Here is a 24,823-nt window from a genome sequence, read left to right as displayed (position 1 = left end):
GTTGGTGACCGAGCTTTATGGAGCCCTTTATTTTTTAAAAATTCAAAATTCAAACTTGGCGACTTCAAAAATTCTGAAAAAAATGCAACTATACAAGGATGAAATGTATGTGTGTGTAAAAATTCAAGATGAAATACTTTAAAATGCGACCCATACAAAAAAGACAAATTTTTGGACTTTGAGGATGAATAGTATCATGTGTTAGAAAGCCTCAGATTTGTCTTTTTTGCACAACCTTCATTTCAACATATTTCGTCCTAAAAATTTACACATATATGTGATATGCCTCCATGTATACCTGTATTTTTTTTTAGATTTTTTTGAATTGTAAAAATATGAATTTTCATGAATTTTGTGTTTGTCAAAAACCTGTCTCGTCTTGCAACTCCTTAGGGCTCCATCGCTGATGGAAACCCGGAAGGTTGAGCGGCGGACTTCAATGGTGCTATCTTAGGAGTGTCACATAGGATAAATAATAAGATGGAGGAGAGAGAACTAATAAGAGAAGGCTTGTCTTCTCTTATTTAAGATAAGACAAGAGATGATCTCTTAGCACAATATGTCTCATCATATTTTTAGGAATTGCTAGTTATTGAAGATAATGCTAAGAGATGACCCATTGTAGACATTTTTCTTTGTCATCTCTAAATTACATGCAAAACTTAAGATAAGACTATTTTATCAACCATTGTACATGCCCTTATACTCCCTTCTTCTTGCATGCGTGACTTTCTGATCTTTAATGCATGATTTTGACCATTATTTATATACCAGAGTACATGAATTGAACATGTATACAAAATATCGATATTTCTTGTAAAACAATTTTGATTCGTATATGCTGACTGAAAATCATAGTAGAAGTCGTGTCACGAAAATCAGAAAATATCAAAGCGCTCCTTATATTATACTACTACTTTCCTCCTAAACCACAAAATTTCCACTGTCCCACCGGCCAGCTCCACGTGTGTTGCCCTTCCACAGGTCAGACTCGGCTCGACCCTGAAGCTGCTCCGTCGGCGCGCAGCCTGCTCCGCGGCCGCATCCACCGACCAGAGCACCAGAGGGTACACCGCCCGCTCGTCTCCTCCAGCCCCCCCTCCCGACCGCCGGCGATGAGCGGCGGACTTCCGGGTTTCCGTACGCAACCTATCGCCCCTGATTACTTTCCCCTAAAACTGAATCGAAGTCTCGATTCCCCTCTTGGCTTTCCTTCTCCTTGCTTGTCTACTGCTGTAGCTCGCAGCATCGGTAGTGCGATCTGACCAGCAGGCCCGATTTGCTCTGCTGCAGACAATGCGCCGGTGTCGAGGGCCGTGGTCGTCGCCGCCGCGCTCTTCTCCGTCCCGTTCGGCCTCCGCTCCCGCTTCCTCGACCTAGGCCTGTCCCACCAGGCAAGTCGACCTACCCTACTACCCAGTGCGTGTACTAGATCCTATTGTTTGAGCTGCGGTTCGCTAGGTGTCTGGGGATCACACGGCAATGTTGCGAAATGCAGCTGAGAGCTGATTGAGTTCACCATCCCCCTTTTTCATGCAGAATCTTTACGAAAATCTGCGGATATGGAGGGTGATTGCCTCGTTGTTTGCCTTCTCGTCATCGCCTGAGCTCATCTTTGGGGTGGCCTTGCTCTACTACTTCAGGGTGTTCGAGCGTCAGATAGGTTCAAACAAGTATGCTGTAAGTAAGAGGATATTATGCTCTTAAGATGTTGCACATGCAGTTGCTGTGTTTGATTTGCTGATGCTGATGTCGTTATTTGAACATCTAGGTGTTCATAGTCTTCTCCATGACGGTGTCTGTACTGCTTCAGATCCTAGCTTTAGGTTATCTGAAAGGTATGCGTCACTGCTCTTTCTCATTTTCATAACCCCTAGTCGAGTCAAATGCTGCTTAAATTGTTAGTGTTCCCATCAGTTTATTTGTTTGGTACAGGTTGCTTTTACTTGATACTTCATGGGAATGCTCATCTACCATATAAATGCATATAAAGTTGGAAATTGATCTCCTTAAAAATCATGAGGGCCTTTTCATGGCCAAATGTGGTTTCCTTTCAACATAGTTTTCTTTGCACCAAAAATCAAGATCTGTAACCTGTGTTTACCATGTTTCTTTTTGTGTGGTCCTGAAGGTTAATTTCCTAATATCTTCAAGGGCCTCTGTATTGTCATAGACGGTTCTTATGTTGCCCAGTGTCAATAATGAGCTCATTGAGCTGTTTGTTCTCATCCAAGCATTGATGCTTAAAGCCTTAAAGCCTGTTTTCTTAGCATAAAAGCTTTATGTGTCATCTATCTAAGCTATTCCGCAAGCGATGTTCGTTATTCTAATTGTGGAAAACAAAATAACCAATAGGTGTGGTGCCTTTTCTATTGCTAACCATTGCACTATATTGACCTGTTAGACTGATTTACTTACTATTTGCTTTTCTTATCTCCCTATGACACCTGTTTAGTTGTATTCCATTTTTATCTGACATCTCAGTCTTGGATTTGCAGATCCATCTTTCAATCCATTAACATCTGGACCATATGGCCTCATATTTGCATCTTATGTACCCTTCTTCTTTGACATTCCCATCTCAACAAAGTTTCGCATATTTGGACTGCAATTATGTGACAAGTCATTCGTATATTTGGCAGGGCTCCAGGTCAGTCCTAAGATAACTGTTATCCTTGTCTTGAATCTTCCACTGTTCTGCTGGTTGTAGCTTTATGTTTTGATTTTATATCTTCAGCTTCTTTTCTCATCTGGAAGACGTTCTGTTATACCTGGACTGTCTGGTATATTGGCTGGGCTTTTGTACCGTCTGAATATATTTGGTATCCGCAGGCTAAAGGTGACTCTACAAACATCTTTCTAGAACTTTGAATAATGTTTCTGCTCTTATCAGAGTATCAATTAATAACCATGCTTTCTATGTACAATTGCTTTTACTCTACTCGTCTATTTTCTACATATGGTCCAATGTCTAATAATCATGCTTAGATCTCTAGTTGAGATATCTGATGACTTTTGACACAAATGATTAAGTATTACCGTTGGTTATGAGGTATTCTTAATGGCAATTTTCTATTTTTCTTTCATGTATATTTGTGTTTCCTTGGTAAGATTTACATGTCCATATGTGCTGTGCCTTTAGTTACGTTGTAAAGGGAACTTTGAATCATTACAGGTCCCAGAGTATGTAACTTCATTGTTTTCACGGTTATCATGGCCCTTCTCTAACAACTCTTATCAAAGATTGCCAATTGCAACAACTGATGAGAACATTCCTCATCGCCAGACTCATCAAATGCAGGCAAGTATTTCCAATATATTGATTTTGTGGAGAGATTAGCAGATTACAGCATGTATATTCTAAAGCAATGATCTATTTTCTTGAAGAGAAAAAAGAATGTCCCATTGAGTATTCGTTCCATTTAGTATTTTATTTGTGAATACAATGAAAGAGTACTTGAGGAAATCCAGATTTTACTGTTATAATTTCCCTGCAAAATGTATACTTGAAGTAAGCTTATGATCATAACAAGATCAAGTGACCTTTTTATTGGTAAAAAAACAAGATCAAGTGACCTGACCAAGCCATTTAAGGTCAAGTGCTGTTATCGGATCCTTTAAGTAAAACAATAATTAGATTTTGCTCTTCAATAAAGTTAGATGATCATCGTTTAAAATTGAGCACATCTGATATTCCCTGGTATAACTGACTATTGTTCCTTATCAACTTTGATCCAGGGCACGCACACAACTACCCCAGATCCAACGGAGTCGTCAATTGCCACGCTTGTTTCCATGGGTTTTGACCCTGCTTCTGCAATTCAGGCTCTTGCACTGACAAATAATGACGTAAATTTAGCCTCGAACATCCTGCTTGAAGCACAATCGACATAGAAACAACATCCCAGGCTGAAGACCGATACTTTGTAAATGTGAAGCATGTAGTTAACGTATTCTTCTGGTTCAGACTATTTTCAGGATTTGTTAATTTGAAAACTACATTCCACGTAAGTTAGAACATGGAAAAACAACGCATGGGAACTCCCTGCTAGACTGGTGCGTTGTGTAATATATCTCTGTTTGGGAACTCAGCTATACTGCAAATGAGTTATGCATAGCATAAAAAATGCATCCTCCTACCCAGAGTCTGGAATATCTTCCCTTTCACATTTGTTCATGGAAAGTTTAGTACTCCCTCTGATCCATATTACTTATCTTAGATTTGTCTAGATACGAATACATCCATACAAATAATATGAATCGAAGGGAGTACTGTACATCAAACCTCATGAATATTTGGTTTTCCTATAATGAGGAGTGTTTCAAATAAGAAAACTCATGAGGCCGCTAGTTACTCTGCATCAATTACCTTTCCAAATATTTTCAGGTCGGGAGTTTTCCCCATGACTGTTTCAAATAAGAAAACTCATAAATAGTCAAAATGTTTAAGCTCTGCCTAAAAATGGAAAGCACTTAAGCTCAGTTCAGTAAGCGAAATTTCTAATCTCAGAGCAGAATCAATGAGCGCGAGAGGCATCACAGCAGTACAATGTAGTCCCTCCGTCCCATAATATAAGATGTTTTTTAAGACTATACTAGTGTCAAAAAAAGGTCTTACATTATGGGACAAAGGGAGTACAACACACCAGGGTCTAGCTGACGGGCTGAGGCCACTTGAGAATTTCAATACTACTCCGTATGTTGGAACCATTATACCCTGCATACAGTCTGACGAAATAATTTGCAAGAAATACCAACTCAGAAGCCATTCACCACCAGAGAGGTCCAGAAACCTCAACACAGAACATACCGGATGGCATCAAGTGATACAATACCGAAAAGGTGCCATAACATGAGAAATACAAAGCTTAGGAAAGGCATGAAGAATGGCGGTGGCGTACAAGCGGTAGTTGCGATGATAAACAGATTTATAACAAAGCACCAAACAGATCAAACTCTGCCCCCAGAACCCCCCACCCAGCAAAGCACCACATGGACCTCCCACCTTACATGTCCTCCTCAGGCTCCTGATCTTCATCCTCGTACTCGCCCTCCTCATCGGCAGTAGCATCCTGGTACTGCTGGTACTCCGAGACAAGGTCGTTCATGTTGCTCTCAGCCTCAGTGAACTCCATCTCGTCCATGCCTTCACCAGTGTACCAATGCAAGAAAGCCTTCCTCCTGAACATGGCAGTGAACTGCTCGCTCACCCTCCGGAACATCTCCTGGATGGAGGTCGAGTTGCCAACGAAGGTGGACGCCATGGAGAGCCCTGTCGGTGGGATGTCACAGACGCTGGACTTGACATTGTTGGGGATCCACTCCACAAAGTAGGATGAGTTCTTGTTCTGGACGTTGATCATCTGCTCGTCGACCTCCTTTGTGCTCATCTTTCCACGGAACATGGCAGAGGCGGTGAGGTAACGGCCATGGCGAGGATCGGCGGCGCACATCATGTTCTTGGCATCCCACATTTGCTGTGTGAGCTCTGGGACAGTGAGGGCACGGTACTGCTGAGACCCACGGGATGTCAATGGAGCGAAGCCCACCATGAAGAAGTGGAGGCGGGGGAATGGGATAAGGTTCACTGCCAGCTTCCGGAGGTCGGAATTCAGCTGACCAGGGAACCTTAGGCAGCATGTGACTCCACTCATGGTAGCAGAGATTAAATGGTTCAAGTCCCCAACTGCACAAAACAAGCAAACATGGAACGAGTTACATGGTGTTCTCCAAAAAAGATAGGGGAAATACTAGAGACGATGAAAAGTGGCTTACAGCTAGGTGTGGTCAGCTTAAGAGTCCTGAAACAGATGTCATAGAGAGCCTCATTGTCAAGAACCATGCACTCGTCAGCATTCTCAACCAGCTGATGGACTGAGAGAGTTGCATTGTATGGCTCAACCACAGTATCAGATACTTTTGGTGAGGGGAACACTGAGAACGTCAGCATCATGCGGTCAGGGTACTCCTCCCTGATTTTAGATATCAACAGGGTACCCATGCCAGACCCGGTACCACCACCAAGAGAGTGGCATACTTGGAATCCTGGTAACATAAACATGTAGGATTAATTATCATCAATACATGATAAAATACAGCACAGGCATTAAAACAATACAGCAATTCAGTACACTTGCAGACTTGCTAAGCAGAATAGTACAATATAAGGACACTATCTTGAATGGGTGGATTGCATTATTATACAATTATTGTCGACCACTAGACTACCTCACAAGAATATTTATGCTGATAAAAGGGCTGTTATGCTAATTATTTGGTGGGCCGACAATCTGAAGGATATATAGCGTGCACCTTGATATAATGTATAATTAAATGAGTCCCATACATGTAAATATTCACAACCATCACAGCACTATTATGGCATACATTTCATATTATATAAGGGAAGGAGACACCACATAAGCTTGCACAATCTAATGGAATAAACAGGATTCTATCTAGCAACTATCAGAGTTCAGTAAGTGATGAGTTCATTACCTTGCAGACAGTCACAGTTCTCAGCCTCCTTCCTCACAACATCCAAAACAGAATCGATAAGCTCAGCACCCTCGGTGTAGTGGCCCTTGGCCCAATTGTTACCCGCACCAGATTGCCCAAAGACAAAGTTGTCAGGGCGGAAGATCTGCCCGTAAGGGCCAGTGCGGACACTGTCCATGGTGCCAGGCTCAAGGTCCATAAGAACAGCCCGGGGCACAAAGCGACCACAGGAGGCCTCATTGTAGTAGACATTGACACGCTCCAACTGCAGGTCAGAGGTACCGGTGTAGCGCCCAGTTGGGTCAATGCCATGCTCATCACACACCACCTCCCAGAACTTGGCACCGATCTGGTTGCCGCATTGCCCACCCTGGATGTGCAGGATTTCCCTCATCTTGGCCCTGGAAACAGAAGGAGACGCATGGCCAAATTAATATCAGATGTTGCAACAAGCATGGAAAACCAAGGATGATTTCAGATCATATCAGCAAAGCACAGATGTACACAAGCAACACATGGGGCTTGAGATCCCAGTTGCCACTGAACTTCTACCCACTTGACATTGAACACATCTAGATCCGGAGTTTTCAAGCAAAAAAGGCAGTAACAATGACTGGGGAACTATAGTGACAAATCAACTAGTAAAAGCAAAATCATGCGCCACCAGATCTTCAAGACAATGACTCGCGAACTATACTAGTATTCTGTCGAGTGGATCCCAAACAATATGCTGCCACTATTAGTAATCTAACAAGTGCCACGTAACATAACTCCAGAATATACCACACTACTGCAGTAACAAGGGGCCGGACCTAGATCCAGATCTGTCGAAATGAAATCCACAGATCTAAGAAACGATTGAACGGAACAAATCGAAGTATACAACCTAGAATAGAGAGAGAACTACAGACCGGATCCACGCATTGCTCTACACAAATCAGCAAGCCGACGAAGATCCTAGCGCAATACCTCTTCCGCCGCCAAAAAAATTCAAAAAAATTCAGACCCAGCAACTACTCGACTCACGGTGACATTCCAAATCCATACTTACAGCATCAAAAGTACTAAGAATAAAGTGCGGGCATGAGACTGGTAAAGAATGACTGTGCTTACGAGATATGAGATGGTTCCCGCAGGCAGAACAATCGGCGGCGAGAGGGGAGCGGAGGGTGGGGGAGGAGGGGGTGTGGTGGCCGGGGAGGAGCGACGCGAGCGCGGTGGGTATTAAATAGCCGTAGGCGGCGGAGGGGACGGCCGGCATCCGACGGCCCACGCGCGCTCCCCTCCAACCCCTCGTCGGGCCCGACGGCCCGGATCGCTCGACCTTGAGTAAATTTGAAATCTTCCCCCTCGAGGCGGAATGCCCGAACTGCCCACGGGATATTTCGCCACGCTGGCCCTCGTTCGTCGGTGGTCACCGGCCAGCGCTGGACACGGACCAGCGCCCACGCGTGCCTCGCGGCTGACAGGTTGGGTCATTGCTTGCGGACCCGCACGTCGGTGACGGTGTGGGTGGCACGCTGCGTGGACCGTCATTGGTTGCGCAGGTGTCTGGCTGGCCCATGTGGGCTATGGGTCGGGTTCAGATGCGCTCCAGAGTTGTATCGTGGGGCTGGGATTATTTGGTGGGTGCTGGTTGGTGCGAGGTCCAGTCTCCAAGGCGTCCGCCCGACGGAGAACAGCTCGGCGGGTGGGCCCGCGAGGACGGGGACATGTGACCGGTTCTCCCCCTCCCGCCTTTCCTGGGGACCGCACGTGTGAGGCACATGCCCGCCGTCTGTGCACTCCCCCCGTTCCAGTTCCACGCCATGCTCTTCTGTCTGTGCTGATTGAGTGAGGGGATCGGATCGTAGTACTGCTTGAGTGTATTCCAAGTGTCCTCTTTTGTTTTGCAGTCATCTTTTTTTTTGCCGGAAAAACATCTTGCAGAAGGTGAGATCAGATCGGGAGATAGAACATCGACCTGCAAACACAAATGTGTGCAGCAAGTCATGAAGAATGGATTAGCAAATTGACCCAAATGCTTTTAATTATGTGGACATCTATACTTCTAAAATTTAACTGTGGAATGCATTGTTCTTTTGGCTAGAAAATCACGATAGTATGCCCCACAAAGAAACAATCACAATAGTAAAAACAATATGGGATCGAACTATATGTACTGTGTTTAGTACTCTCTCTCCAGCTATTTTTTTTCTACTTGCACATTGCACTTTGTTAGGACATGTCTTTGACCAACAATTACACTATTTAAATGTAACTATTGTGATGCAAAATTATAATTGTAAAGAATTTTATTTTTCTGGAAGATGAATCTAATGACATCATATGTCACAAGTGCATACTAATAGAGTATAATTGTTACGCAAATGATTGTCCTAACAAAGCTGGATGTAGAGTAACAAAATAGCCGGAGTGTCCCATGGTTCACATATTAGTCGACCTTTGTTTTCTTAAATGTGCGTTCCTACGAAAATTGATGAAAAGATATTATCGTGGGTGAATCGATGTCTTTTACTAAAAAAATCTAGATACAACCAAATTATGCGACACTCTTTAAATTTATCATAAACCTTAGCTTCCGAAGAAAATTACCAAACCACCTCTAATCCACAATGTGGCTAAGGCTAATAGTGTCGCAAAATCAATACCATCAATTTTAGTTTCTAAAATACTCTCCAAACAACACTAGCTATAGAGCCAAAATAGTCACTAATTCATCTTTGAATAAAGGCCTCAAATCTCACCTTCAGAAAGATACTAGCAAAACCTCATGCCCCAATAACTCTCCAACATACTAGTAGAATCAATGCAGTTGGTAAGAGATAGAAGTTGCAAACAAATGTCATTCGTTGTAGCTAAGTCAAATCAAGTACTCACTAAGGTTCTAATTCTATTCTAAAATTAGTCCTAATCACTATGTAAGCATCAAGCTTTTGAATTGTTTTGTTGATTTTGAGTTCATCCATATGTCATTGATGACCCACAAGTATAGGGGATCAACCGTAGTCCTCTCGATAAATAAGTGTCAAAACCAACGAGGAGCAGAAGGAAATGACAAGCAGTTTTCAGCAAGGTAATTTCTGCAAGCACTAAAATTGTTGGTAACAGATAGTTTGATAGCAAGGTAATTTGAAATGGGTAACAAGTAGCAATAGTGACAAATGTGCAGCAAGGTAGCCCAATCCTTTTTATAGCAAAGGACAGGCTGGAACATTCTCTTATAGTAACCAAAGCATTCCCGAGGACACATGAAAATTTCATCTAGTAATTTTCATCATGTTTATTTGATTCGCGTTCGCTACTTTGATAATTTGATATGTGGGTGGACCGGTGCTTGGGTGCTGTTCTTACTTGAACAAGCCTCCCACTTATGATTACCCCCTCTCGCAAGCATCCGCAACTACGAAAGAAAAATTAAGATAAATCTAACCATAGCATGAAAAATATGGATCCAAATTAGCCCCTTGTGGAATAACACATAAACTAGGGTTTAACCTTTTGTCACTCTAGCAACCCATCATCTACTTATTACCCCACAATGACTTCCCTTAGGCCCAAGTATGATGAAGTGTCATGTAGTCGATGTTCACATGACACCACTAAAGGAAGCAACAACATACATATCATCAAAATATCGAACGAATACCAAATTCACATGATTACTTACAACAAGACTTCTCCCATGTCCTCAAGAACAAAAGTAACTACTCAGAAATCTTATTCATGTTCAAGATCAGAGGGTATTGAATATCATCAAGGATCTGAATATACAATCTTCCACCAAATAAACCAAGTAGCATCAACTATGAGATCTATTCAACAATACTAGCAACCCACGGATACCAATCTAAGGTTTTGAGAAAAAGATTGAATACAATATGTCGGTGGAAAACGACACCTATGGGATCACTGGGATCCCTTATACAGTTGGCGGGCGCGGGGTTGTGCAAAGAGCGGGTCTGGCGGTCAGCACAAGGATCGTTTACCAAGGTTCAGGCCGCGGAAACGCGTAATACCCTAGTCCTGCTGTAACGCCCCGAGACCGATGCTCGAGAAGACTTCCATATATTCCGGGTTTCGCCTTTTGTTTCATTTGTGCTTGCCCTTTTATTTTTGCATTGCATCATGTCATCATGCCATCATCTCATAAATCTTTTGCATCTCAACTAAATAAATTGTGTGGATCTTCGATCCATTTAAATCGAGGGAAGAGTGACTTCTCTATATAACATATCCTCCCAATATTAGGGAGCTATATTAAATATCCCATTAACTTGGAATCACCCATCACACAATTGCATTACTCTTCAACTCTTCTTCTATCCGACTTAACTTCATATATTTTCCTTGTCATCTCTATCCCAATGCCTTTGTCCCATGCATCATCTCCTTCTCTTTTCCTTCTAGTTCCTTTCTTTTGCAAGTGCCATTTCCCCTTCTCTATTAATGCTCATTCTTTCCCTATAAATTCTCGACCATGTCCTCAACCTCTCTATCAAATTTCAGATCCTTTGGAGTTGTTTTGGTTAGGTTCAAAAATGCCTCAAGTTTGAATCATATTTAAACTTGTTTTATTTTTCTACCTCTAAAGATATCCAAGGCAATTTTATCAAATAGAGTATAGTTCCAGGAGTTTGAGGATATTTTATATCCGAAAAACTTCTCTTCTAGCTCCCTGAACTTTTTCTTTTATTGAAACTGTTTATTTATATAAACAGAGGGTAATGAAAAGGAAAAGGTTTCCTGGACTGGGCCTCCCTAGGCAATTTTCCGCGCCGGCCCACCCGGATCTCCCGCACCCAGGCCGGCTTCCAAGGCCACTTCTCCTAACCCTAGGCCCAGCCTCTCGCTCCCCACTCCCTTCCCTCGTCTTCCCACCAGCGCCGCCAGGAGAGGCCCGATCTCCATCTCCTGGCCGATCCCCTCCTCGTTCGGTCGTTCCCACCTGCGCCTCCCTCTCTCTCGCTCGCAGCGCCCTCTCCCTCGATCTCCTCCTTCCCTGCTTCGCCAGAGAGAGGAGCGAGGCACCACGCCCTGCCGTCCCTGCTCCGCTCCTTCCAGCCCCGCACGCGTCAGGGAGACGCCGCCGTCCTCCATGGCCGCTGCCGCTGCTGCGCCTCGTCGCCGGAGACCCGTTCCTCTACCGTGGCCTCCCTTTGCCAGCACCGCGCCTCCGTCGCCCGATGAGCTCCGCCACCAGTCGTGCCAGCGAGCTTGCCGCTATCGTCCGCCTCGTCGTGTTCCCCTCCACCTCCAGCGCGCCAAGTTCGTCGTCGTTCTCACCTGCGACCTCACCACGGCACCGCTGCCTCGCTGTAGCTGCTGCTTCGCTGTTCAGTGCCGATGCGCCTTCGTTCTGTCACCTGTTGAAGGAGACGAGCAGCAGCCAAGCCCCATCGAGCTCATACACAAGCTGCCCGAGTCCTTGTCTAGAGCCGCCCAAGTCGTCGCCTCTTTGCGCCATGCAGTGTTACCGTGGACGCATGCACCCCCGGATCGGAACCGCAAGCACCAAGTACACCACCCGCAAGACCCGGACTCCAAACGCCAAGTACTACTACAAACCCGAAGAACTCGGATGCATCAAGTCCCTGAGGAGACCCATTTTTTTCGTCAAGTTCGACTACATTATGACGCGCCAAGTACCTCTACCGCCTTCTTTGGAACCCTAAGATCGCCAAGTACCTCGACACCCGGCGCCTGGAACGACTACCGTCGCCACGAGAACGTCTACTTCCCACAACGAACCGTGAACATCTACTTCCTCTACCGTTGCGAGAACGTCTACTTCCACTACGTCCCCTCGAACCCGAACCGTCTCGTTTGCTCACTTCGAAGGTATAACCGCCGAGACGATGACCCGTGGACCGAATGCACATGTTGTATGAAATGCTCGTGTGTGCTCCGTGTCGGAGTTGTTCGGTGCACGTTGCCCCTCTTTTTCCTTGCCACCGACATGTGGGAACCCCGTAATTGGGAGCACCCCACCATCCTTGCATGACACGTTCCCGTCACTTCCTTTTGCACCGGTATCCCCGTGGGCTACCGGATAACCGATATGTTGTCGTGGCATCATTTTCGGATTCGTCGTCATGGCACCCTTTTCCTTTCCACCACGATGTCAAATGCTTCATAATAACGCTCTTGTCAAGTTTTAATAAAAATTGCATAAACTTGTTCATGTTATCTGCATCATGATAACAACAATTAAAATGTTTAAATTGTTGTTGCATTAAATTACTAAGGCATATGGGGATTTACCGGATTTGTTATTTGTTATGTCCGGCCCCATTTAAATTGTTTAGATGATATAGTTTTGTTATGCTTCACCTCTTGCCATGTTTAAACAACATTTAATATTGTTGAGTACCTAACGAGAGAGAACTAAATAAGTCATGTGGTGTTTCGTCAATATGCAACGGAGTTGCATGTTGAGCTCCACTTAATTTGTAGGATTGTTTGTGCATTTTGCCATGCCATGCTTCATTAAACCGGACATGCATCATACTTGGTTGTGCATCATGTCATGTTTATTGTGGTGGATGTTTTACTATGTTGTTTGCTTCTTTCCGGTGTTGCTTCTTCGGGTTGGTTCCGATAACGTCGTGTTTGTGAGGAACCGTTCGTCTACGTCCGTTTGTCTTCTTCATGGACTCGTTCTTCTTCCTTGCGGGATTTCAGGCAAGATGATCATACCCTCGAAATCACTTCTATCTTTGCTTGCTTAGTTGCTCGCTCTTTTGCTATGCCTATGCTGCGATACCTACCACTTGCTTATCATGCCTCCTATATTGTTGAACCAAGCCTCTAACCCACCTTGTCCTAGCAAACCGTTGTTTGGCTATGTTACTGCTTTGCTCAGCCCCTCTTATAGCGTTGTTAGTTGCAGGTGAAGATTGAAGCTTGTTCCATGTTGGAACATGGATATTTTGTTGGGATATCACGATATATCTTATTTAATTAATGCATCTATATACTTGGTAAAGGGTGGAAGGCTCGGTCTTATGCCTGGTGTTTTGTTCCACTCTTGCCGCCCTAGTTTCCGTCATATCGATGTTATGTTCCCGGATTTTGCGTTCCTTACGCGGTTGGGTTATAATGGGAACCCCTTGACAGTTCGCTTTGAATAAAACTCCTCCAGCAAGGCCCAACCTTGGTTTTACCATTCGCCACCTAGCCTTTTTTCCCTTGGGTTAGGCTAGCCCAAGGGTCATCTTTATTTTAACCCCCCCGGGCCAGTGCTTGTCTAAGTGTTGGTCCGAAATGGGCAGCCTGCGGGGCCACCTCGGGGAAACTTGAGGTCTGGTTTTACTCGTAGCTTGACCTATCCGGTGTTGCCCTGAGAACGAGATATGTGCAGCTCCCATCAGGATGTCGGCACATCAGGCGACTTTGCTGGACTTGTTTTACCATCGTCGAGGATGTCTTGTAGAACCGGGATACCGAGTCTGATCAGAATATCTTGGGAGGAGGTCTATTCCTTCGTTGATCGTGAGAGCTTGTCATGGGCTAAGGTGGGACTCCCCTGCAGAGATTTGAACTTTCGAAAGCCGTGCCCGCGGTTATGGGCAGATGGGAATTTGTTAACGTCCGGTTGTAGAAAACCTGAAGTTGACCTTAACTAAAATGAATCAACCGCGTGTGTAACCATGATGGTCTCTTTCCGGCGGAGTCCGGGAAGTGAACACGGTGTTGGAGTTATGCTTGACGTAGGTTGTTCTAGGATCACTTCTTGATCATAGTTTCTCGATCGTGCCTTGCCTTCTCTTCTCGCTCTCTTTTGCGTATGTTAGCCACCATATATGCTAGTCGCTTGCTGCAGCTCCACCTCATACCTTTACCTTACCCATAAGCTTAAATAGTCTTGATCGCGAGGGTGCGAGATTGCTGAGTCCCCGTGACTCACAGATACTTCCAAAACCAGCTTGCAGGTGCCGTTGAACCATGCAGATGACGCAACCAAGCTCAAGGAGGAGCTCGATGATGTTCGTGTTCGTTATGTTGTTTCCGTTTCCAATTGATCAGTAGTGGAGCCCAGTTGGGGTCGATCGGGGACCTTGTCGCATTTGGGGTTCTTCTTTTATTTTGGTTCTGTAGTCGGACCTTGATTGTATTTGGATGTTGTAATGCTTTATTCATGTATTTGTGTGAAGTGGCGATTGTAAGCCAACCATGTATCTCTTTCCCTTATGTATTACATGGGCTGTGTGAAGATTACCTCACTTGCGACATTGCTTTCAATGCGGTTATGCCTCTAAGTCGTGCTTCGACACGTGGGAGATATAGCCACATCGAGGGCGTGACACCTGCTTTGATGTATATTTGAGTGTTCTTGAGTTCTCGAACTAGCTACGATGTGTGTCTAGTTTCAAAGATCCGAATCCCCCTCCAGTATGCCTCGGGGCTCCTTTTATAGACAAAAGGTGTCGCCACAGTGGCACACAGGAGGTGGAAAGGTGTATAGTGGCTGAGTCTATCCTCTGGCACCGTCGGACAAACACATTTAATGCGCTGCTGACGTGCCCCTCTTGCTTTATCGGGGACGGCAAGGAAGCTCGTCCCAGCTGTCGCTGCCTCGCCTGGCTCCAACGCGCGTCCGAGCTGACGAGGCGTTGTAGCGCCACGTTGGCTGGCTGCTGGGCTGGTGTAGTGGCGGAGTCTTCACGAAGATCTGCATGCCACCACGCAGGTGCTTGCTGAGTCGGTGTGGAGGCTGCACGCTGCCACGCAGATGCCTGCCCAGCTGGTTGAGCCAGCAGCTGCATGGGAGCGGTGGTGGAGCCTTGGCAGACGTGGTGGGCCTGGCCACGACCCCGCAGATGTTCTCGGCAAGGGTCTTGCTGGGATCCCGGCAAGGGTCTTGCCGTGGCACCGTGGTTGTCCCCGGCAAGGGTCTTTCCGGGGGTCTCGTCGATTTCCTTGGCAAGGATCTTGCTAAGGATCGTCGTCTTCTGGTCCTCATCTGATCTTGCGTATTTATGATCTCCACAAAGATCTGCATGCCACCATGGAGGTGCCTCCTGAGCCTTGGTTCCGATGTGGTTGATGGCATTGGAACCCCTTGGCTCAAGGGAGGCGCGCTCTGCTGGCATTGGGCAAGTTGCCCCGGCAAGGGTCTTACCGGGGGGAGTCCACTTCGCTCCCTTGCTCTTTTGTGTCTCTAGTCTTGGCATTGCTTTGGCTATCTTGTGCTCCGGCTTCCCTCCTCTGCCTTGCTCAGTGCGGCCGCGGGCGCGACTCTGACTGCCCGTGCACAAGTAAAGGGGTACAAAGGAGAGCCCCTACTTTTGTACACCGACAGGAGCCCCCGGGCCTGGGCCACACATAAGCGCGACGCATTGTTGGTCTAGGCCCAGAACGGTGCGCGGGCAGGCGGGGCGGATTTTTACTACAGTAACTTTTTCGTCTGTTGTGCTTCCCCACGACCCGCGTTGAACGTGCGACGTGGGGGGTCATGCGTGACGTGGGGGTCATGCGTGGGGCGGTTTCCGCATGCATGCGTCATGTCGCAGTAAATGGTAAAGAGGCGGCTCGCGCCATCCTCGTAAAAAGGAATAACCGCGGGCACGCTGCTCATTTACCCTCTATGCCTTCTCCAATCTCGGAACCGCCATCCCCTCCTCCTTCCTTCTCAAGCTCTTGCTCTCGCTCGCCGCCGCCGCGTCTTCGCTGTCCCCCAATCCTTCACCTCTCGCAGCCGCCATGGCACCCAAAACCAGCAAAGGCAAGGGAGTGGCCAAGGACGCCGGGGGGAAGGAGCCGCCAAAGAGTGAGTTGGCGATGCGGCGGACGCAGCTCGCCTACTTTCCCTCGATGGTCGACGTGGTCCATCTCCGGGACAACTTCAAGCCCCTGTGGGGGTGCAAGACGGGGGGGGGGGGACGACGGGGCATCCGGCCACGCGCATCATCCCCGCCGATTTCGCCAAGGCCGGCCCGAATCGGTACCCATTCTTCATCGATTACTTTTCCTGCGGCCTCTGCCCCCCTTTCTCCGATTTCTTTAATGATGTCATGCACACCTATGGCTTCCACCTTCTGGATTTCACTCCAAATGCTGTGGCGTGTGCATGGCCCTTTTCGCCCATCTCTACGAGGGCTTCGCCGGATTGCATCCCAACACGGCGCTTTTCCACCACTACTTCTATCCTCGGATCTAGAAGGGAGGCGCCGTCTTCGGTTGTGTCGCTTGGATCCCAAGGACCAAGGAAAAGGGGACATATCCGGAGGGTGCTCAGAAGGAGAGGTGGGAGGAGTGGCGGAGCCGGTGGTGCTGGATTGAGGAGGAGGACCCACAGGAATTTTGCCAGGTTCGCCAGGCGCCGCCGGTTCGTAGAGACAACTGGGGCGATGCTGACGCCCAGGATGAGAAGCTCACGGTCGCCATTACCAGGATCCATCGCCTCACCGTTGTCGGGATCACATTGGAGATGATTGGGGCGGATTTCATCCGCCGCCGCATCGCTCCACTGCACAACAAGGGGAGGCCGGCCTGGCTTTTCAGGAATGTGGTTGACATCATGCGGCTTCGCCCTGGCTTGAACCACAACTTCACGGTGATGGGGCACGCCCACTTCTGCCAGCGGCCTTTTCAGCTCGACGTGAACCGCGACGGCAGTGCTGAGAGGACCGACAAGGCCGCGAAGGCCGGCAAGGTCGCCAAGGGGCCCCTGTTTGGGTTGCCGGCGGGGGTGGTCCTGCTGAGTAACAACTCCGCCAAACCGACATCATCGCCATGATGCTGGACTGTAATGCGCACGGCCCTAACCCAAATTGGGCCGAGCCGGAGGCGGATCAGGTGCAGAAGTTCTTCGACACCTTGTCGGAGAAGTACGTCTGCGAAGAGCCGCTGCTCATCCAGGACACCACCCAAGCGGAGCTGGACTATATCGCCGCCAGGGCGGCGGAGGCGGAGCTCGCCAAGTAGGCCTGCAGCACTGGCAGCATGGAGGACGAGGCCGCGGCAGCCGCGGAGGAGAAGGAGCTCACCCAGTGGGCGGAATCCGCTGGGGAGGCCAGCAGCGCCGGCACCGGGCCCCCTCTCATTGAAGATGTGGTCGATGAGTCGTCCAGGGAGGAGGTCGAGGCTGTCGACCCCCGGCCATGGCGAGAGGGCGTGTCCTACGGTGGGCCAGCTCTGGTGAGCCGGTCCGGCCTGGCAAGGCCGCGCAACCACAACAAACCCAGGAGGCGTCCGTGCGCCAGACGAGGGCTGCGGCGGCGAGGAAGGTGGTGAAGGATGCAGTGGCAAAGAAGAAAGCGACTGCATCTTCTTCGTCCAAGCATCCCCGGACTCCACCCGCTTCCCCTCCTCCCGCAGACGATGACACGGAGGTCATCTTCGACCTTGGGTCCCTTAGCCCGAGGAGGAAGAGGAAGGCAACAAAAGAGGAGGCGGAGGATGAGTAAGTATCTTGTCTTTTGTCATCTCTGTCCCCTCAGACTGTGCCGCTTTTCTTGACTTGTCTTCATCTTCGCAGGGATATGGAGACGCTGGCCCAAAGGGTGGGAAGAGGGCCAGGGCCTCGATGGGCAGCCAGCCCCCGGCGGGCACCTCGAGTACGCCACTGGTGGTGGAGAGCAGCCCAGATAGTAGCCCTCGGCGTAGCCCCCAGCGTGTGTTCAGCACTCGCTCCCCATCAACGTGTGCTGAGACACGATCTCTTGGTGCTGACCTGGCCGTGGTTGCAAGAGGAGGACGGCAGCAGGAGGAGCCACTGAGGGCCACCCCCAACACGTCGCCCCCATCAACCACGCCGCCCCGAGGGGCGTCCCTGGCAAGGGCGCCAAGCACTGAGCCCATGTGCATGGAGGAGGAGGAGGAGGCGAACTTGGGCGCCGACGGCTCCGTCCCGACACCGAACGTCGGTGGGGAGGGGGCCACTTCTTCCCAGCTTGGCACGGGTGAGTTGTTTTCCTTCTGTCCCCGCTTGTTTTTCTTCTTTCGAATTTTGGTCCTGACTTCGCCTCATTCCCTTTCTCGGTATCCAGATCTTTCCCTGGCGGATCGGGAGGACGTGGACACCGTCATCAAGGAGGTTGCCAGGGATGCCGCGGCCGAGGCCGTTAATATCGCCGCTGAGGAGGCCGCCAAGGGCGCTGCCGAGGACGCCGCTATGGGGCCTGCCCGGGAGACCGGCGAGGCCGCTACCGGGGAGGCCGACAAGGGGCCCGTCAGGGAGGCCGGCAAGGCCGCTGTCGAGGAGGAGGTGGTTGATGACCATCCTTCCTCCTCCGCCGCCTCTGGCTCGGGCAAGTATCTGAAGGTGAGCGATGACATGTTCGTCCACCTCCCATGGACGACGAGCACCAGGGCGCCCGCCGAGAGGGAGGTGTTCGACGACGAGGTGCTCCTCCAGGGGGCTTGAGGTCGTTGACGAACCGAGCGCCAGTGGTGGCGGTTCCCAGGAAGAGCGGCTCCTCCAGGGCATGAGCGCCAACTTCCACAAGCTCTAGGCGCTTCACCGTGCCCGCCTGGACAAGGCCAAGTCCAGGATGTTGGCGGTGGACAAGGCGGAGGTGGACCTCGAGGGGCGCGTCGCCGAGACGCAGGCTTGGTTTCGCCAGGTCTGTGGGGAACTGAAGACCACCCAGGATCTGCTGGCCGAGCGCAAGTTGGAGCTTGTCATGAAGCAGGCCAATATCAAGAAGGCATAGGAGGCGGCGAGACAATAGGCCGCCAAGGACGAGGCCGCTCGGCGCCAGCACCAGGCCGCGCCGAACTCCCAGAAGGAGGACCTTGTCGCTCGCGAGGAGAAACTCGCCGCAACACTCCTCAGCAAGGACGAGGAGGTCAAGAAGCTTGTTGTGCAGCGGACCCAGGAACTAAAGCAGAGGCACGAGGAGACACTCAATGCTAAGGCCCAGGTCCATGCCGGCAAGGTGAACAAGCTGGAGGTGGAGCGGGACGGGCCGAAGAAGCAGATCCTGGAGCTGACGGGGGAGAGGGACACGGCCAAAGGCGATTTGGCTGACGTGCAGGCCACAGTCCTCGGCAAGGCCGAGCTACTCTCCAAGGCCAATGACTCCATCCAAGATCTGAAGCTGAAGATGGAGGGCCTGACGCTGTCGGAGGTCAGGGCCCGGGAGGAGACCCTGACCAAGAATCTGGAGGAGGAGAGGCAGCTAAGGAAGAACGAAGCCACCAACCACGAGGATTTTGTGAAGGGCGAGAACCTCTGGATCAACCGCCTCGCCGATGTCGCCCGTAGGATCATCATGCACCTGGCTACCATGGGGATGCCAAACATGAGGTACGTCCCGGAGCCGAATGTGAGTCCCAATGCCAGGCTGACACTGTTCTTCGAGGGTGTTCTCGGGGCCCTGGAGCAGTTCTGCTCCAACAGGACGGCCTCTCTGGACGATGAGGCCCGGAGGCTTTGCCGGGGTGCCATGACCAAGGTCCTCACCAAGGTGGCGTACTAGAACCCTGACCTCGACTTCGAAGCTGCGCTGGATAGCTTGCTAGAGGGCGTAGACCTCGTGACGCTCGAGGAGCATATCGATCCCGTCATCAGCCGCATCGACAGAGTTCAGAGGATAGTAGGCCAGCGCTGGGACTAGGCACCCCGTTTCTTATCGCCGCTGCAGGTTCACGACCAAGACAATTTCTATCTTTAGTTAGAACCACAGCAACAATTAATGCAATATAACTCTGCAGTGCTTTTGAGACGATGCATGTTATTTTACCGTTTGATCTTCCTTTGTATGTCCACCCTACGTTAATCGGGTAGGCTTGCCGACGCGGAAACCCAGGCCGTGGTGCCTTGAGGACGGATCCCCAATGGCCTACCAGGTATGCTTGCTGCCGGGCAAACCACCTCACTTCTCTTAACGCATCCGCTCGAACTGTCGAGCGGACTCGAGACAGAACGAGAGCGTTGCCAATCGCAGAAGGTCACCATGCCGTTCTCGACGCAGCCGCTCAAACTGTTGAGCGGACTCAAAACAGAACGAGGGCGTTGCCAATAGTGGCAGGGCCCCATTGCGTGCATGTTTTCCATACACAAGGCAAGATCGTCGAGGACGATAACCATATATATAGAAAGGAATTGCTCAAAGTTTTGCATGACTTAGCTTTCCTGTCGCTGCGTGAGCGTTCACTGCATCCACCGAGGACGCCACTTGTGTTGGTGTACAGAAGTAGGGCTCTCCTTTTGCACCCCTTTACTTGTGCACGGGCAGTTAGAGCCGCACCCACGGCCACACTAAGCAGGGAAGAGGAGGGATGCCAGAGCATAGGACGACCAGAGCAATGCCAAGACCAGAGACGCAAAGAGAACAAGAGGGCGGGGTGGACTCCCCCGGCAAGACTCCTGCCAGGGTGGCTTCCGCAGCCTCGGCAAGATCCTTGCCGGGGCAACTTGCCTGACGCTAGCAGAGCGCGCCACCCTTGAGCCCAAGGGGTTCCCACGCCATATTGGAACCAAGGCTCAAGAGGCACCTCCGTGGTGGCATGCAGATCTTTGTAGAGATCATAGATACACAAGATCAGATGGAAACCATAAGACGACGACCCTTGGCGAGATCCCTGCCAAGGAAATCCACGAGACCCCCGGCAAGATCCTTGCCGGGGACGACCGCGGTGCCACGACGAGATCCTTGCCGGGCCCTCAGCAAGACCCTTGCCGAGGACGCCTGCGGGGCCGCAGCCAGGCCCGCGTCCGCCAAGCCTCCATCGCCGCTCCCATATAGCTGCCAGCTCGACCAGCTGAGCAGGCATCTGCGTGGCAGCGCGCGGCCTCTACACCAACTCAGCAAGAACCTACGTGGTGGCATGCAGATCTTCGTGAAGGCTCCACCACCGCGCCAGCCCAGCAGCCAGCCAATGTGGCGCTACAATGCCTCGCCAGCTTGGACGCGCGTCGGGCCAGGCGAGGCGGTGACAGCTGGGACGAGCTTCTTTGCCGTCCCCAATAAGGAAAGAGGGGCACGTCGGTAGTGCATTAAATGCGTTTGTCCGGCGATGCCAGGGGATAGCCTCGGCCCCTGTACACCTTTCCACCTCCTGTGTGCCACTGTGGCAACCCCTTTTTGTCTATAAAAGGAGGCCCGAGGCGTACTGGAGGGGGATTCGGATCGTTTGGACTACAGAGCCACTGTAGCTAGTTCAAGAACACAAGAACACCTAAACACACATCAAAGCAAGACTAGGTTTTTATGCATCTCTGCGGCCCGCACCTGGGTAAATTATTTGTGTGCTGACCACCCGACCCGTGATACGTCCATTTTGCATCATGCTTTTATATCGATATTTATTGCATTATGGGCTGTTATTACAAATTATGTCACAATACTTATGCCTATTATCTCTTATTTTATAAGGTTTACATGAAGAGGGAGAATGCCGGCAGCTGGGATTCTGGGCTAAAAAAGGAGCAAATATTAGAGACCTATTCTGCACAGCTCCAAAAGTCCTAAAACTCCACGGAAGACATTTTCAGAATATATAAAAAATACTCAGCGGAAGAGACTCACCAGGGGGCCACACCCTGCCCACGAGGGTGGGGGGCGCGCCCTGCTACGTCTTGAGCTTGCGTTGGTTTTCCCCGAAGAGGAAGGGATGATGCAGTAGAGTAGCGTAAGTATTTCCCTCAGTTTTTAAGAACCAAGGTATCAATCCAGTAGGAGCCCACGCTCAAGTCCCTCGTACCTGCACAAAGCGATAGCTACTCGCAACCAACGCGATTAGGGGTTGTCAAGCCCTTCACGGTCACTTACGAGAGTGAGATCTAATAGATAGAATATTTTTGGTATTTTTGATATAAAGATGCAAAGTAAAAAGTAAAAGATAAACAATATAAAAGTGATGGAGATTGATATGATAAGAATAGACCCGGGGGCCATAGGTTTCACTAGTGGCTTCTCTCAAGAGCATAAGTACTCTACGGTGGGTGAACAAATTACTGTTGAGCAATTGATATAATTGTGCATAATTATGAGAATATCTAGGCATGATCATGTATATAGGCATCACGTCCGTGACAAGTAGATCGAAACGATTTTGCATCTACTACTATTACTCCACTCATCGACCGCTATCCAGCATGCATCTAGAGTATTAAGTTAAAAACAGAGTAACGCCTTAAGCAAGATGACATGATGTAGAGAGATAAATTGATGCAATATGAAATAAACCCCATCTTGTTATCCTCGATGGCAACGATACAATACGTGCCTTGCTGCCCCTTCTGTCACTGGGTAAGGACACCGCAAGATCGAACCCAAAGCTAAGCACTTCTCCCATGGCAAGAACTACCAATATAGTTGGCCAAACCAAACAGATAATTCGAAGAGACTTGCAAAGATAACCAATCATGCATAAAAGAATTCAGAGAAGATTCAAATATTATTCATAGATAGACTTGATCATAAACCCACAATTCATCGGTCTCAACAAACACACCGCAAAAGAAGATTACATCGAATAGATCTCCATGAGAGAGGGGGAGAACTTTGTATTGAGATTCAAAGAGAGAGAAGAAGCCATCTAGCTACTAACTATGGACCCGAAGGTCTGAGGTAAACTACTCACACTTCATCGGAGGGGCTAGGATGATGTAGAAGCCCTCCGTGATGACGGCCCTCTTCCGGCGGAGCTCTGGAACAGGCCCCAAGATGGGATCTCGTGGATACAGAAAGTTGCGGCGGTGGAATTAGGGTTTTGGCTCCTGTTTTGATCATTTGGGTGTACGTGTGTATATATAGGAGGAAGGAGTACGTGGGTGGAGCACCGAGGGGCCCACGAGGCAGGGGGCGCGCCCTAGGGGGGGCGCCCCCACCCTCGTGACCACCTCTTTGATTCCTTGCAGTAGGGTCCAAGTCTCCTAGATCACGTTTGGCGAGAAAATCACGTTTCCGAAGATTTTATTCTGTTTGGACTCCGTTTGATATTCTGTTTATCCGAAACACTAAAGTAGGCAAAAAACAACAATTCTGGGTTGGGCCTCCGGTTAATAGGTTAGTCCCAAAAATAATATAAAAGTGGAAAATAAAGCCCGATATAGTCCAAAATAGTAGATAATATAGCATGGAGCAATCAAAAATTATAGATACGTTAGAGACGTATCAGGCATCCCCAAGCTTAATTCCTGCTCGTCCTCAAGTAGGTAAATGATAAAAAGAGAATTTTTGATGCGGAGTGCTACTTGGCATAATTTCAATGTAAATCTTCTTAATTATGGTATGAATATTCAGATTAGAAAGATTCAAGACAAAATTTTATATTGACATAGAAAATAATAATACTTCAAGCATACTAACAAAGCAATTATGTCTTCTCAAAATAACATGGCCAAAGAAAGTTATCCCTACAAAATCGTATAGTCTGGCTATGCTCCATCTTCCCCACACAAAGTATTTAAATCATGCACAACCCCGATGACAAGCCAAGCAATTGTTTCATACTCTAACTTTTTCAAAACTTTTTCAATCTTCACGCAATACATGAGCGTGAGCCATGGATATAGCACTATAGGTGGAATAGAATGGTGGTTGTGGAGAAGACAAAAAGGAGAAGATAGTCTCACATCGACTAGGCGTATCAACGGGCTATGGAGATGCCCATCAATAGATATCAATGTGAGTGAGTAGGGGTTGCCATGCAACGGATGCACTAGAGATATAAATGTACGAAAGCTCATCAAAAGAAACTAGTGGGTGTGCATCCAACTTGCTTGCTCACAAAGACCTAGGGCAATTTGAGGAAGCCCATCATTGGAATATACAATCCAAGTTCTATAACATAAAATTCCCACTAGTATATGAAAGTGACAACATATGAGACTCTCTATATGAAGAACATGGTGCTACTTTGAAGCACAATATATGAGACTTGCTATATCATGGTGCTACTTTGAAGCACAAGTGTGGAAAAAAGGATAGTAGCATTGCCCCTTTTTATTTTTTATTTTTTTTGGGCCTTTTTTTCTTTGGCCTTTCTCCTTTTTTTGGGACAATGCTCTATTGAATGATGATCATCACACTTCTATTTATTTACAACTCAATGATTACAACTCGATACTAAAACAAAGTATGACTCTATATGAATGCCTCTGGTGGTGTACTGGGATATGCAATGAATCAAGAGTGACAAGTATGAAAGAATTATGAACGGTGGCTTTGCCACAAATACTATGTCAACTACATGATCATGCTAAGCAATATGACAATGATGGATATGTCATGATGAACTAGATGGTGGAAAGTTGCATGGCAATATATCTCGGAATGGCTATGGAAATGCCATAATAGGTAGGTATGGTGGCTGTTTTAAGGAAGTTATATGGTAGGTGTATGATACCGGTGAAAGTTGCGCGGTATTA

General features: G+C 48.5%; 2 protein-coding genes across 2 annotated transcripts; one reads left to right on the top strand and one right to left on the bottom strand.

Moving 5' to 3' along the window:
• Positions 1-967: 967 nt before the first annotated feature.
• On the top strand, positions 968-4,139 carry LOC125546971 (rhomboid-like protein 20). Its single transcript, XM_087547720.1, has 8 exons — positions 968-1,140; positions 1,294-1,394; positions 1,540-1,680; positions 1,772-1,838; positions 2,499-2,650; positions 2,738-2,839; positions 3,176-3,301; positions 3,739-4,139. The coding sequence occupies exons 1-8, from the start codon at positions 1,116-1,118 to the stop codon at positions 3,892-3,894; spliced, it is 870 nt and encodes a 289-aa protein (XP_087403846.1). The 5' UTR covers positions 968-1,115; the 3' UTR covers positions 3,895-4,139.
• A 668-nt stretch (positions 4,140-4,807) lies between these two features.
• On the bottom strand, positions 4,808-7,767 carry TUB6 (beta-6 tubulin). The gene is made up of 4 exons (XM_048708976.2): positions 7,612-7,767; positions 6,499-6,899; positions 5,776-6,045; positions 4,808-5,686 (listed from the first exon to the last, which is right to left on the bottom strand). The coding sequence occupies exons 2-4, from the start codon at positions 6,890-6,892 to the stop codon at positions 5,007-5,009; spliced, it is 1,344 nt and encodes a 447-aa protein (XP_048564933.1). The 5' UTR covers positions 6,893-6,899; positions 7,612-7,767; the 3' UTR covers positions 4,808-5,006.
• Between the last annotated feature and the right edge of the window lie 17,056 nt (positions 7,768-24,823).

This window comes from Triticum urartu, chromosome 3A, assembly GCF_056163025.1.
Source record: "Triticum urartu cultivar PI428250 chromosome 3A, HENAU_Tu73, whole genome shotgun sequence".
Classification (NCBI taxonomy): domain Eukaryota; kingdom Viridiplantae; phylum Streptophyta; class Magnoliopsida; order Poales; family Poaceae; genus Triticum; species Triticum urartu.
Note: the sequence above shows the minus strand (reverse complement) of the source record. Positions and strands in the feature narration are given on the sequence as shown.